Source organism: Maylandia zebra, linkage group LG1 (assembly GCF_041146795.1).
Source record: "Maylandia zebra isolate NMK-2024a linkage group LG1, Mzebra_GT3a, whole genome shotgun sequence".
Classification (NCBI taxonomy): Eukaryota; Metazoa; Chordata; class Actinopteri; order Cichliformes; family Cichlidae; genus Maylandia; species Maylandia zebra.
In genome coordinates, this window is record NC_135167.1 from 27,130,345 (window position 1) to 27,145,928 (window position 15,584).

Below are 15,584 nucleotides of genomic sequence, written 5' to 3' on the forward strand. Positions count from 1 at the left end.
ATCCTGTATATATTGTACATACTATTGTTTGAGTACTTACGATTGTTTTTTTTGTACTTTTTATATTTTACATTTATATTTATTATTGAAACTTGCACCAAGGGAGTGGCACTCCAATTTCGTTGTACTCTGTACAATGACAATAAAGGCTATTCTATTCTACATTTAATTTAAGAATTAAATGAAGAACATGAACAATGATAAGTTGCAGCGACAGAAAAGCTGTGGCTTGTGTTTGTGGAGTAATCAATTCAAAATCGTGATCGAGGAGTGATGTCTATCGACAGGTAAAGTGGGATCATTGACAGGGTGACATCATGTCAGGAGGCAAATAATGGTAGCCCAAGCCACAGCCTGCCTTGAAGACATCAAAAAGGGCTTATCCATCTCAACCCTCAAGAAAGATGTGCACATCCTAAAATTATCAGCCACTAAAGTACAAGCTCTGCGATGTTTTTGACAGCAGGGTAGGTGAACCAACCATGGATAGGGTGTCACAGATAATGTCACACTCTCTAAGCCCTATATGTACCAAGAGGAGATGACCCTCTAGATTACTGGACCAACATGCCACCATATTCCCTCATCTATTCCAGCTAGCCAATCTTTCCACTTCAACCACATCAGTCTCCCAAGAGAGAATATCATTCAAAGCAGGAGATTTTGTGCAAAAGACAAAATTGTCTCAGTACTGTTGAACACGTTGTTTTTCTTAATAAAAATAATTAAACATGCATAAAACCACACCCTATAAATATTGATTGATGTCTTTATGTGCAGAAGTACAACCTACAATTACTGACTGATTCAAACAAAATATCCTTCCATACAAATAATACTATAAACCAACAGAAAAGGTGACAGACAAAAAGAAAAAGACACATGAAAACATTCACATTTATTCAGTGCAATAATTTAAAATCACATTTATTTGGCCACCAGATGTCGCTGTAGTAATGTGTTCCAAATTCTCCAAAAGATCAAATCTTTTTCCAAAACAGCTGTTCCAAATGATTTGATCTCTCAAACACTTCATTTCTGCCATCGCAAACGCAAAGGTTTAATATGAAATACTGGGTCAAGTTACAAAGTCCAGAAAACCAGAGAATATGTAAATGAAAGCCTGGGAATCCCGTGTCTCCAGAAATCATTAAACATATGGATACAGAACCAGAAGGCTTAGAGAGACAACAACAAAGTACAAGCGGAGAATATGGAGTCCAATCAGTGAGGTCATTCATTATTCAGAAGAACAGCGTGCTTTAATCAAAACGTTGATTGGATAGGGGGAAACATATCAAGAAGTGCAGAAAATCATGGGCTGCTCAGCTAAAATGATCTCCAATGCTTTAAAATGGAAAGCCAAACCAGAGAGACTACCATTCGAATGGATTGAACAATAGCCAGCATGGCAAAGACTCAGCCAATAATCACATCCAGGGAGATCAGAGGCAGTCTGAAGTTACCTGTGAGTACTGTGACAATTAGAAGATGCTTGTGTGAGGCTAATCTATCAGGAAGAAGCCCCCGCAAATTCACGCTACTAAAAAAAAAAAAGACGTGCTAAAGACGATACAATTTGTCAAAGAACATATCGACTGGCCTAAAGAGAAATGGAGAAACATTTTGTGGACTGATGAAAGTAAGATTGTTCTTTTTGGGTCCAAGGACCGCAGACAGTTTGTTAGATGACCTCCAAACACTGAATTCAAGCCACAGTACACTCTCAAGACGGTGAAGCATGGTAGTTCAAGCATCATGATATGGGGATGTTTCTCTTACTATGGTGTCGGAACTATTTATCGCACACCAGGGATCATGGATCAATTTGCTTATATCAAAATAATTGATAAGGTCATGCTGCCAACAAAATGAAGCTTATGGAGTGGCCAGCCCAATCCCCACACCTTAATCTAATAGAAAACTTGTTGGGTGACATCAAAAATGCTGTTTCTGAGGCAAAACCAAGAAATTCAGAGGAATTGTGAAAGGTTGTCAAATCATCCTGGCTGGCATACGTGTTTATGATGATTTTGAGCTTTACTCACATTTTAAAACACACTGCTATTATTTTGAACATAACTGTATAATCAAACTAAAAACTTGAGGCACAAATAAGGAAAAAAAAGAACCAATACCAGATATCAGAAGATAACACAATAAACAAACCCATCAGCATAAGGAAATACAAAATAACACTATTAACAGAAAAGTACAATATTATACAGAACATGACAAAAAATATATATAAATAAATATATCAGTAGCAATAAAAGTGTCTGTATATAATGATACATTTGTGTGATAGTTATAAATAAATATTTCCTCTAATAGTTAAAATGTTATGCTTTTATCCAGACTAAATGAAGATCTGGATTAGTGAGATGCTGCTTCCTCTCCAGCTTGCAGTCTAAGGAGCTTGGAAAGAAAAGCGTCTGGACTTCTTAAAGTTGCTTGAAGACTTTTCACCTCTCAACCGAAAAGCTTCTTCAGTTCTAGGGTCAAATGATGGAGAGTCCCAGATTTAAGCTCTATGGGAGTAACCCACCAAGAGGGACATGGGCCCCCTATTGATCCTCTACCTAATCACATGAGCCAAGGTGTGAAAACGGGTGTGGGTAGCAATCATGCATGGTTTCGGGTGTACTCATAGTGAAACCTAGCCCTAACCCTATCATGCGATTTCCTGAGGTCAAAAGGCCCAGGATGTGAGTGGTCGTTAAGGCGTCTGGGAAGGGATCTCAAAACTGGGTTATAGATGGCAGACAGTTGGTGTTGTAAGCCACTGCCTCTGTTCATAGATTGTCATTGACAGTGGACATAGACGGCTTCCTTCACTCCTCTTTCAAACCATCTGTGCTCTCTGTCCTAAATGTGAACATTGGTGTCCTCGAAGGAGTGTCTTTGTCCTAGATGCAGATGGACTGCTGAGTCTTGTCCTGTGGAGGTGGCTCTTCTATGTTGTGCCATGCGTTTATGAAGTGGGTGTTTGGTCTCTCCAATGTAGGGGTCTGGGCATTCCTCGCTACACTGTACAGCATACACCACATTGTTAAGTTTGTGTTTAGGAGTTCTGTCTTTCGGATGAACCAGTTTTTGTGTGGCTGGGTCTGAAGTACACTGGGATGTTGTGTTAGTCTTTCTGATCCTCCCTAGTTTCTGTCTGATCGTCTTCTCTGTGCCTCTTTGCTGACTTGATGAAAGACCAAATAGGATAACCACATGTTTTAAGAGCTTCCTTTACATGTGTGTGTGTTCAGTGGAGGAAATACAGTCTTACATCCTAAATACTGTATAGTCATATTAAAGCTCTGGGTGCTCTCTGCGGGGCAGGTAGGTAATAACGTAGCAGCTTCCAGAAGGCAGAAGAGGGCAGCATCGAGCTTTTTCCCTTCCAGGTGACACAGTCTGCAGCTTTGCAGAGTTGTAAGGCCTCTAAAGATGAACTTGTGCTCAAGACTCCGGCTGTCTCAGTTTTAATCAAAACCACGTGAGTCTGCAACTTCTTGAGGGATGCTTGGATACTTTTCAGCAGGTCGACTCCTGAACCAGAATCTTCTGAGCAGGGGACCAGAACCACTGTCTGACTCTGCTTTATGCAGTCTAACACAGCCTCTCCTACAGGAGCAGACAAGCACAGATCAGAGTGTGTTGTTTTCCCCTGGATTGAATTTGTAAGGACAAAATTTAGAATAACAATTTTGTAAAAATATGAAAAATGTAAGCACCTCTCTCTGGTACAACATCAGGACTGTAGCGACAGAGACTATAACCAAGTCTGTACTTCATTTCACTCTCCAGTCTTTTTCTGTCATCTTCATTTAGTCCTGGATCTGTGCTACTCTTGTAATACATCAAGCAGGCGTTGTAGCTTTTTCCATCTAAATGGAAAAAAATAAAAATGTTGTTTTAAAAGTGGATAGAAAAAAGCAGATTTTGCCGCTCTGACAAAAATGTGAACACAGACAATGTTTGAATTAGCAAAATGTATGAAAACTACCTGGGATGGTTCGATGGCAGCCAAGAATTCGACGAAGGAAAAGCGTGATGTCGACTTTAAACTTTGCATAAATAATTGCTGTTAGTACCATCACCATCAGCACAAAGCCCACAATCCATAAAGCCACAAAGTAAGAGGAAGGAGCAGCTGTAGGGAGTGATGGGGATTTTCTAAATTAGCTCATCTAATAAATAAACACATTAAAGAGTATTATTAAGTACTCAAAATGTTCAGCTGGCCATACCTTTTTGTTTTAGAGTGATAGTGACAAAGCTTGTTTGGTAGGCAGATTGCAGTTTACAGGTATAATGTTTTGACAGATCGTCCTCTGACACTTTTCTGAAGATTAGAGATGTTCTCATTCTGATTTCCTCTGTGCTGATGACCCTGAGAAGAGAAGGAAATGACTGAGGCAGATCTAAAAACAGAATTCATATCTGAGCTGATGTGACTACATATAACATCAGTGTGACCCACAGAGGACCTGTGTGTGAAATATTTACCGTGTATCATTATAGAAAACTGGTAGACTAGTGTCTGTATCCACAAATGAACTTCCACTTAACCAAAACAAGTCATCCATTTTTGACATCATAACTGCTTTACAATCAATCACCACTGTTGAACCTAGAAAAAGCAGAGTTAACACAGGTTGTTATAAACGATTAACATTTAAGCTTTAGCCAAGAGTGTGAAGGTGTATGAATATAGACAATAACTCACCTAAATCTACCTCAAATACCTGCTTGTTCTCTGGTGAAATTATCACTGCTTTCTTAGTTATTTCTGTGGAAATAAAAAAAACCTTTTGAAAAGCACATATTAAAATCATTCAAAATAAATATCTGCAAAATGTGTTTTTCTTACTGTTTGGTTGGACATCAAGTTTCACCATAGAGGTCATGTTATATATTTGACCATCATACAGGTAAGACCGGGTGCAGGTATAGTTGCCACTGTCCTCTTTTTTCACACTTGGGAAGTAACCGTCTTTTGGTGATGACCCGCCCTCCTACAACATATAAGCTCGATTTTTAAGTAGTCAGCTGTCAAATTTGGAAAAACATTAAAACCCTGTAACAATACTTTACAGTTTGATCTCATTCACATAATCTGCTCTGTTTACCTTGTGCCATGTGATGCCGCTTCTGGTGATATTCAGGGTGTTAAAGGGAAAAAAAATTTCAGGGCAATACAACTTGCAGTACTCCTCTGTGTAACATTCTTTAGAGATCTGGTTCATTTGTTCAGAGTCTCTGGACTGAGCTGTGTTTACTTTGAGGCTTATCCAGGACTGTCTGCTGGAATTCCTACCAAGGAAAGAAAACAGTAACATGAAGTTTTAACTTTCATTCTGAGCAACAAGCAAAATGAAACAAAAAAATGGGAAAGTAAGAGAAGACTTAAAGGATTAGTTTTAAAATGGTGTTCATCTACTTAGCGGGCTATTTGTCCATCAGGATTTATTATTAGCTGAGAAAGTTTTGTGCTGCAAACAGTGAAATTAAACTAACAAATCTGGCATTCTGTATAAAAATCCCTCTCAGCTTCGCCTTCAGTAATCCATTCCTTTAACGCTGGATTACTGAGAGGCTCTTCTCTGACCCACAGAAGATGAAACCTAATAACCTGTGATACACTCATGCTTCTTGTGTGCCTTTGTCTGATTTTATTTTACCTGATTTATTTATTTTACTCACAACAGAACTCAGAAAACAAATGTTTTGACTGAGACGTACCATTTCAGGAAAACACTCATTTTGAATTTGATGACATGTCTCAACAAAATTCAACAAAACACTTTTCAACCAATAAAAGGTTGAGAAGGAAGTGTTTGTGTTACACATGAAAATCATGATTTTAACTTTAGGCCTGCAGGCAGCACTGGTTTAAATTTAATTTATCATGAAAATCACAGCATGGGCTCAGGGACACTTGTGCCATCCACTAATGTAGGCTAATGCACCACCATGCAAAGAACAACGTAATCATCTTCTATGATTCACTGAGGCAAAGCGAAAAACTGTCCTGAGGTCAGGCGAAACAAAACTTGAAAGATTATTTGGCAACGTGTTACACAGCTTGTAATAATGGATGCTGAAAGGTATATACATGTTTTAAAGCCACATATACTCTATGACTATGTCTTTCGGAGAAGGCCTTGCATATTTCAGCAAGACAATGCTAAACTGCATACTGCTGTCATTACAACAGCATGGCTTTGAAGTAGAAGAGTCTGGGTGCTGAATTGGCCTGCCTGGTGTTTAGACCTTTCACCAATCAAAACACTGGACAAAAAAAATAGGGCAATGAAGAGTGACTGTTGAGAATGGGACAACATTCCTTTCCCAAATATCCAGCAGCTGCTCTACCCAGTTCCCCGATGTTCACAGACTGTTGTTCAAAGAAGAGGTGATGCTACACAGTGTTAAACATGGCCCTGTCCCACCTTTTAAAGCACTGTAAAGCACTTTGAATCACCTTGTTGTTGAATTGTGCTATACAAATAAACTTGCCTTGCCTTGCCTTTTGAGACATGCGGCTGCGGTCAAATTCAAAGTTATTAATTGAAAATTATTAAGAATGATTACAATGATTGTTTTCTTAAAATTTAGTTAAAATGGTACATTAGTTGTTAAACCATCTAAGTTTATAAAAAAATGAATGTTTTCTATGTTCTAGTTTGAATAAAATATGGCTTTGTTCCAGTTTTTCTGTACCTTAACAACAACCCGCCGTCCTCAGTTGTGTTTCAGGATTTGCTAACTTCAGATGGCGGGTTGTTATTTGCAAACACAGGATCCTCACATATATGTTACCAGCATTTAGGGAAACTGTCATACCATAATGCCAACAAGCAACCTGGTTTAGTACAAATATAAAAAGTGCTTTTCTGGTGCCGTGATGTTCAATAACAACCTTAAAATGTTATAATAAAATATAATACAAGTTAAACTTGCTCTGCTATCCTGTCGTATAGGAAATAGTACTTTATGTCAGTGTGTGGGCACGACTTTTGTTTGATGTCAGTCTTAGACAAGGAAACCATTCATTTTACCGAAAAGAGCAGGAGTAATTCCCCTGATGGTTTACTGAAGCTCTGAGAATAACAAGGATTCTTCCATGAACCAGCACACCCATCTGCCTCTGCTCAGCTGACGTTGACATGTTGAAGAGTTTCATTTCATCCACGGTGTGACTGGTCCAGAACACCTCAGCATCTCCATCACGGTACTCTCTGTAAGAAGGGCACTGCAGTACCGCCATCTCACCTGCCTCGACATTTACTTCCTGGAAACTCAGTGGGCACACACCTGTCAATGACATTCATAATGACATGTGAAAAAAAGCATTGCTTTAGTCTAAAATGATCATATTTGTCTGGTTAATGAAACTCGGGCTTCACAGTGCAGTCACTAGCAGTATTCTACTTTTACCCTGAACTAATGTCACCGATATCTTTAAATGCCACAGCATTACCACAAAGGGAGGGCAGTACAGCCCTGGTGCCCCTTAGCAGGCTTCCAGAAACTGGGTAATAAGAAAATTGGGGGGGGGGGGGGGGGGGGGTTGGTGCAGGGGCTATAATAACTTGTTGCAGACAGAGGAATTAATGAGGGGCTCCCTAAAGAATCAGAATTAGAGAAATAAGTATGATGTTTAATGTAAAAATGTTGTAGATTCCCCTAATAATGTAAAAGATAATGTAAAGGGTTATTGTGTGTTGTCGTATTTTGAAGGTTCTGCTCTGTGAATTCTCTCCACGCTTCTTCCAGTTGGCGCCTGCTCTTGCTACCTAAAAGGAATTTGATGAATACTGCGCTCCTTCAGGCAATGGCTGCCATTCTGGGGTTTTAAAAGGCTTATGAGGCGCATAACTGTCATAATCTGTGTGCAGGCAGACAGGAAAGGACCGAAATGCAGACTCAGACACGGAAATGAAACAAACTCAAAAGGGCAGCTTTATTGCTGGACACCAGAAAGAACTAAACTGGAATACAAAACAAAACAAATGTACACATGTACACTGATGGACACATTTGCAGGACCATGAATGCTTTAGGCAGCTGTAGACTTACACTGTAAAAAAAAAAAAATTCCGTAGAAAAACGGAAAATGTCCTGGTAAATTTTTGCCAGTACATCGGCATCACGGGCATCGGCAAAATAAAATAAAAAATTGCTCGTACTCATGCTGCCCCGACATCAGCCAGCGCATATTGGGAATGGTACAGGCACCGATCGGTTTTCTATCACCCATTTCCTGGGAGTAAGGGCGCCCTCCGTATGCGAGGTGCACCTGCTGCTTGTGGCACAGGGAGGAGAGGGCGGGGCGGCGGGGGATTCACTGGTGGCTGGAGCGGCATCTAATAACCAACTCGCAAAATAAAACAAAACAACAAACACGAAAACACCAGACATTATAATACAGACTTATAATCTGCACCAATGCTTTATCGAAATTCTATACGCGAAAAGTGTGCGCCTGCTCGCTGCTGAAGTCAAAGTAAACTTTATTGTCATCTCTCTATATACATTCCAGTATATAGAGAGACGAGACGACGAGGCTCCTTTTACAGCAGTGCAAGTAAACAAACAATATATATAAGAGTAAGAAAATAAATATACACTTTAGGACTAGGGGTAAAGGGATCAATAACAACCAAACAACCAAACAGACCTGACCCAGCAACACTGCTGCTGGGTCAGGTCGTGATGTCACTGATAACATTGTTAAACACGGTGTTAGGAAGCAGAATTAATAAATAACAGACTAAACTTACTGGAAGTCAGATACGCATTTGAATAATAATGAAACCATAACACAAAGAGCAGTGCTTGGATAAAGTGGGGGCACTGCAGGGGCAATGTTTTGTAAGGGGAGGGTAAAGGGACTAAAATAATTTAATCACACATAATGAAAGAAATGAGAGGAACAAAGTAAAAACGAAACTGAGGATGAAAATGCCTTACATTGCCTGTATTTAGCTTTCTTTAAACTGCCTTAAAATAAAATCTCTGCACACCTGAAGAAACAACAGGTGCCTATGAGGGAAAAACACAACTTCCCCGAACTGTCTTGCTTGTCACCATTTTATTGAATCACATTTCATTCCAACAGACTTTCATCAGTTTTGTAAACTGTTTTGTTTGTAATTGATAAAAGTCAGTTGGAAGGAGATGTTCTGATTGAATTAATTTTTTTTATAGATGTTAGCTTTGGAATGTCAGTCACTTATCTTCCACCAGTATTGCTTAAAAATAACTTTTTAATGTAATAATCTCATCACTTGTCAGCATCACATTTATATTACTCACAAGGCTCTAAGGAACCAGGCGAATGAGTATTGACACAAGCTCATGTGCCTAATATTGTGCGTGTATTTTTAGCAGCTTGGTATACTTTAACAACACTGCAAATTCATTTTTTGAATAAACATATTTTGGTCTTTTTGGGTTTTCTTTTTTGTTTTTATTGTTCACGCTCAAAACACCGTTAACCACTCAGTTTAAACTCGACATTTCCAACAGTGTTTAATAATAAGTTTCACTGTAAATGTAAAAGAGCAATGTTTTTTTAGATTATGAACTGTAGATTTATGTTCTAAATAAAATAAAAATCACCCATAAAACATGAAGAGGTCTTACCTGGTGTCGATGTAAGGAAGACGAGAAAAAGAAGGAGAAGGCTTATTTTTCCGTTCATATCGTCTCACGTCAAAACTCAACACGAATCTTCTTAGGAGCTAAAGTGAAGAGAACTGAACTGGAATGTCTGACTGTTCGCTTATAATTTCAAATAAAGTTCGAAAAAAAAAAGCTTACCAACGTGTACGTAATAAGCTAATACTCCTGGGTGCTACACACTACAGTGTACGCTGTACACCTACTTACTGGTTTTGTCGCATCAGTCTGTGTCTCTGAGTTAACTTGTTTCTCCTACAGCTCCGGACCGCTAAAAATGCGCGTGCTCTTTGTGAGCTCGTTCCCGGCTCGTAACCAGCGCGTTCTGCCGTCGAGGGCGATCATTGGTTAAATGTGATCATGTGACTGATGCAAGCCAGATCCTTTTATTTAGCAAAACTGTGATTAATAGTTAAATATTATTGTTGAGGGGCACAGACAGGACTCCGCACGCACACACATTAAAAAATAATAATAATTTGTTTTTTAAAAAGTTGCCTCAACAAGAGGGCACTTTGGGAACCCATCAGGAAAGGGGCGGGTGCTCAAGCCCCTCTAGCCCCCCCCCCGCACGTGCCTGTTTCCAGGTGCTGTACACAGTCAGTTCAGCATAACAGGAGTGTTCCAGTTATCTGGGGGGCAAATGAAGTTCAAAACTGCCAAGCTTTCTTTGGATTAACTTGCTAAACAAAACCTAAAATCCCAGTTCGTAGGCGTCTTATCAAGCTTATCCTTTAAGCTTGGCTCCCTGCTTTAGAGTGTGTAGGTGGCCTTAAGTTAAGTAAATATTTGCGGATCACGAAATTCATGAAACGTGAAACATGAACATGAAACGATCCGTGTGAGTTTCCGTCAAAGGCTGATGATGATAAAATGGTGATTAATCCCCCCTCCACACATACACACACAATCCCATAATAATAATAATAATAATAATAATAATGATGATGATAATAATATGCAACAGTCCTGCAAAAAATTGGAATAAATCGCACTGAACAGTAAGATGGTATTTATTGGTAATTATTTTTTTCTCAGTGGGTAAACTGAAAAATAAAACAAAAAAATGACATAAAATATTCCTTATCAGATTATAACAATTAATAACAACATTTACCTTAATTATACTATATCAAATATTTTCGAACCCAAAATTACTCAGTATTGCCAAAACAAAAATAAAAAATAAAAAAATAAAAAGGGCAATTTACCAAGTCTTGAAAAATAAAACTGAACAAAATTGTACACGCACTGTACACTAGTGCGTGTACAGTTTCTTGTCAATTTTAAATACCATGTCCAGACATGGTTCTTTATTATTAGTGTTGTAAAGACTCACCTTTCAGCACAATCACTTCACCAGATGCATCTTGCTTCCATTAACTGAAGATTTAAGATGTTCTGGTCGTGAACGGCAACCCCCTGCCTACCTACAACAGTATGAAGTTCAGTATCCTGGAGCTAGAAGTGCTAGATGTGAGACAGGGTGTCAAACTGAACGCCAGCATATTGACACAGACACACATGGCCTGCAGGATCCTGACGGACAGGCAGATATCCAGACAGAGACTGTTACGGATTCAAATATTGGGGATGGATACAAGAGGAAAAACCAAAATAACAACACTGGTCCGGCAGGGTTGAGTCAAACGATGATTTTAATGATCACACGCGTGGGAGATGGACACCGTACGCAGACAGCATCAGATCTCAAAATGGTGGAGCATTGATCAAACTCTTATAGCCTCTAGTGGCCCCCACTTAGTCATAAAAGCCTAAACATTCACATTCTTTCTCTCACACAGCGCCCAAGCTACGACCTTGGCTCCCTGTTTATCTGCTCCTGCTGAGATAGGGCAGAAAACCTCTCCAGTATGTTCTGTTCTCTTCCAATCAGACAAATAAGGCGATGACTTTCTGCGAACAGCATTTCTTATAACTCAGCAGTATAATGCGTCATAAAACAATATCATTCATTCACAATAAATCAGCAGTCTAATGTAATGCAAATCCGTTTAACAAATGTAATAGTTATCACCTTCTTCTATGTCATGATCCTGGGTCCTTTTGACCCAGCGTTTTGTGTTTTCTCTTCTTGTGATTTTGGTTCTGTTCTTCCTCTGTTTAGTGTTTATTCTGTTCTGCCCGTGTGTTCCTGTATCTAGTCCGCGTTTCTTAGTTGTGTCCTTTCATGTGTAAGTTCCTCTTTTATTGTGAAGGTCTGCGTCTTATGTGAGTGTTTTCAGTTGCCTCCCTAGTCTCGTCACGTTAATCACTCCCAGCTGTGTTCCCCACCTGTGTATAATCTCCCTGTGTTCTCTGAGTGTATTTAAGTTGTGTCTTCTGTCATAGTAGTGGCTGGTTCGTCAGTGTTGTTTCCCCTCGTCTCCCCGTATGTATTTCCTCGGACCTCCCTGTATCTTCGTTTCTGGTTTGTGTTGTTAGTTTCCCCAGTTTAGGTTTCCGGTTTCATGTTCACCCACCATTGCTGTTTGTACCCACTCCTGTAAATAAATACTCACCTGCACCAGAGCTGCCGCCTTTTGGGTCCTTTCTCCAACTCCACAGGGCAAACCGTGACATTCTAATTCAGGAGAATAATGCAAACTAAAACTACATAATAATTCACAATCTTTAATTAGGGGTCTAACATGGCATAAAATAATATTATAATCCCACAAGACACACCCTGCTCCTTTACCCACCAATCAAGATGAGGTGATGAGGAACTCCTGATTACGATGAGGAAGATTAGGCAATTCATGATTCATTTATCTCCTCCCCGTTCTTGCAGTTCCTCCAGATCTTTAATTTGCACTGTCTCATCTGATGAAATCAAATCTTCCATTCCTCAAACGCATCTGCAACATGAGCAGTTCCCAGTGATTGATTCAGCAAGCTGTAAATCACCCTCTCAGCTCCCACAGATTAGTCGTCATTCTGGTACAGTTCCTGCTGCCAGCCCTCCTTCATAGAATTCATCAATATTAGATGCTGCAGTTCCTTCAAGTGGTTTGCCTAGACCAGTTTTTCCTACACAAGATGACACTCCCTTTAACTTCCCAGCCACACCGCTGCAGGATCCTTACCAGATCCCCTGTGTTCAACCTGCTGTTCCATTAGATGAACCTTTCATTTGCATTCCAGAATAAAAGCAGCACCCGCCTTTAAAGCAGCAACCAGCTACATCTATGGTTTGCATGCACAGAAACCTTCGGTACCCATTACTGCTAGTTCTAGTCACCCTGTTACTACCAGAACACATGTATATAAGCTTGAGGGTCCTTCTTTCCCAGACCTTACCAGAGAAGATGAAATGCAAAACAGTATGTTACGGATGGCTCTTACCAACCTTCTTGACCCTCACGTGACAGAGCACTTCAAATATCATGTCCTTCTCGATCATCTGAAAGTATACCAAGCTAAACGATTAGCTCTTGCCTTTTCCTATGCTCCTGACCCATATACTCAAGCCATCAAAGCCCTCGATGAGCATTACGGGCAACCCAGACAATTAGCATTGAAAGAACTATGGAATACACTAGAGCTTCCTCCTATCAGAGCAGGCGATGGTCGGACTCTGGATAACTTCGCTCTTCGTGTACAAGCTCTAGTTGGTTTGCTTAGCACCATGGGTGATCAAGGACAGAACTACATTGTGGGTCCCATGTTGATCGCCTGCTTGAAAAGCTGCCTGCAGAGCATTCTAGTCGCTTTAAACGGCATGTTTATAGGAAACAAGGAGAAATGACATATACCTTACCTTTGTTCTCATCCTGGTTGCAAATGGAGTGCAGGTGTCAACCAAGAAAGGACCGTGCTGTTTCATCCTTCAACCAGCCATGTGCCCGTAAGTATTCATCTCCACTCACAACAATTCTACATCAAATACATCTGATGATCCGGTACAGCCAGCACAGCCCATCATAACGACTAAGGCAACATGCGCATATTGCTGCTCACCTGAACACCACATCAGCAAGTATCCTGAGTTTATTCACAAAACAAAGGACGAGAGAATAAACTGGATAAAGAGGAACAAATGGTGTTGGGGTTGTGCTAGGACTCATCAGGCTGCAAAGTGTGATCTGAGAAAAGACTTTGCCACCTGCATGGGACGACATCTACAGAGCCTGTGTGACGTAAATCAGAGACCTAGAACTGAAGTTAATCCTGTAGTGAGGACATTGTCAATGTACCATGCTTCTGACATCAGCTGCGCAGCATCTCCACCTAACTGGGAAAGCTGAAAACATATCACTCAGAACTGTCTGTCAAGAAGTTGAAAGCATTCAAGGTTCTTTAAGTTTCAAGATCTCGCCCATTTCACACCCAGAGAAAACTTTCACAATTAATAATGCCTTCGCTACAAGTCAGTTAGCACTTTCAGAACACACCTACCCTATATTCTCGCTCCAAAGGAAATACAAGCAGTCCAAGGTATCCCATTACCATCTGTTAATAAAGTAGCTCCACTACTGCTTATAGGCTCTGATCATACTCACCTTATCATTTCTACTACTCCAGTGAGACATGGTCCATATGGATCTCCTGCAGCGGTCAAAACCCACTCAGGATGGACACTCCAAGGTCTGATCACAGACTTCCATCCCCAGAGTAGTTACGCGCATGTCCAGTGTGTGTTCACATCTTTCAGTTTCAGTTCAGGTTCAGGAAAACCGCTCCAGCACATCCTCATGTCCGCTGATGGCTCTAGTGAGTTTGTTCAGCCACCTCCTACTTTACCATCACCAGTTCCACCGCCTGTGGCTGCCATGCCACCAGACGTCAGGGCACCACCTGGTCCTGCCTCACCTGGTCCTGTCTCTGCCAAACCCAGTGCCTGCATGTACTAACCATATGGTAAATGGCCTGCATTTATATAGCGCCTTTCTAGTCCCTAAGGACCCCAAAGCGCTTCACACTACATTCAGTCATTCACCCATTCACACACACATTCACACACTGGCGATGGCAAGCTACATTGTAGCCACAGCTGCCCTGGGGCGCACTGACAGAGGCGAGGCTGCCAGACACTGGCACCACCGGGCCCTCTGACCACCACCAGAATATCAGAATATCACTTGTGCTTATTTAAAAAAGTCCTTCTATGCAAAACTGAGTTATAGTCGTCACTTTGTAAGAGACGGTCTGACCTGACCACTATTCAACATGAAAATGAAAAAAACATAGCATCCAGTTTTAAATGGGGAGATGACGCATGGGGATTTCAGTCTTGTTTTCTGCAGAAGTACTACTTGCGTGTGGGGAAAAAATGACTTGTGATTCCATGTGTTACACACATTCATTATTCACTAGTCAACACTGAAATTAATCTGGATTGGCCATCAAAAACATTCAAATACAGCTTGTGGTTCATTTTGAATAGCATGTCCAGACATGGTTCTTTATTATTAGCCTATTATAAGCTGAAATTTTAAAGTTAGTAGATTATTAAGATAGTTTACTAGCTTAGTTCAAATAAATACCTGACTCTGTAGTGGCTGCACCACCTGACTATTGCCTGCTTTTTAAACTGTGTTCAACAGCTTTATCTTCTGCACATTCATGAAGCTCGACCTGATGCTCAAGTTTCGGACATTTGGAAACCTGACTCGAGCATCCTTGCAGGGGTGCTTTGCTGGAGGCCAGGACATGCTTGTCTTGATCTGTTGGAGTTGCAGTCAGGCAGGAACAATTTGGCAAACTTCACCTTCTGAGTGTCTTTCCCAGAAATGACTGACTCATCTGGCGGTAGTTTATGTTAATACTACAAAGTGACCAATTCATCTTAACCTAATGTTTGTGCTTGTATTTAGAAATGGACTACATTTGGGCAAAAGTATCCTCCTACATTCAACACCAGATGACTTTAAGGAAGTTAAATCCATCTGTCTGTC

The 15,584-nt window shown here is 40.4% G+C and overlaps 1 protein-coding gene across 3 annotated transcripts; it reads right to left on the reverse strand.

The window, feature by feature from the left end:
- Nucleotides 1-883: 883 nt before the first annotated feature.
- LOC101476087 (interleukin-1 receptor accessory protein) lies at nt 884-13,810 on the reverse strand. Of its 3 annotated transcripts, none has more exons than XM_076884055.1 (11): nt 12,390-13,810; nt 11,024-12,268; nt 7,059-7,314; nt 5,127-5,310; nt 4,868-5,012; nt 4,724-4,786; nt 4,504-4,627; nt 4,245-4,387; nt 4,001-4,147; nt 3,729-3,881; nt 884-3,618 (listed from the first exon to the last, which is right to left on the reverse strand). In XM_076884055.1, exons 3-11 carry the CDS (start codon nt 7,265-7,267, stop codon nt 3,299-3,301), a joined length of 1,488 nt encoding a protein of 495 aa, XP_076740170.1. In that variant the 5' UTR covers nt 7,268-7,314; nt 11,024-12,268; nt 12,390-13,810; the 3' UTR covers nt 884-3,298. The 3 variants fall into 3 exon arrangements, with proteins under 3 accessions (XP_076740170.1, XP_024658434.1, XP_004543464.4); XM_024802666.2 differs by lacking the exons at nt 11,024-12,268; nt 12,390-13,810 and adding exons at nt 9,649-9,761; nt 9,895-10,093; XM_004543407.6 differs by lacking the exon at nt 12,390-13,810 and having other exon boundaries at nt 11,024-12,357.
- Between the last annotated feature and the right edge of the window lie 1,774 nt (nt 13,811-15,584).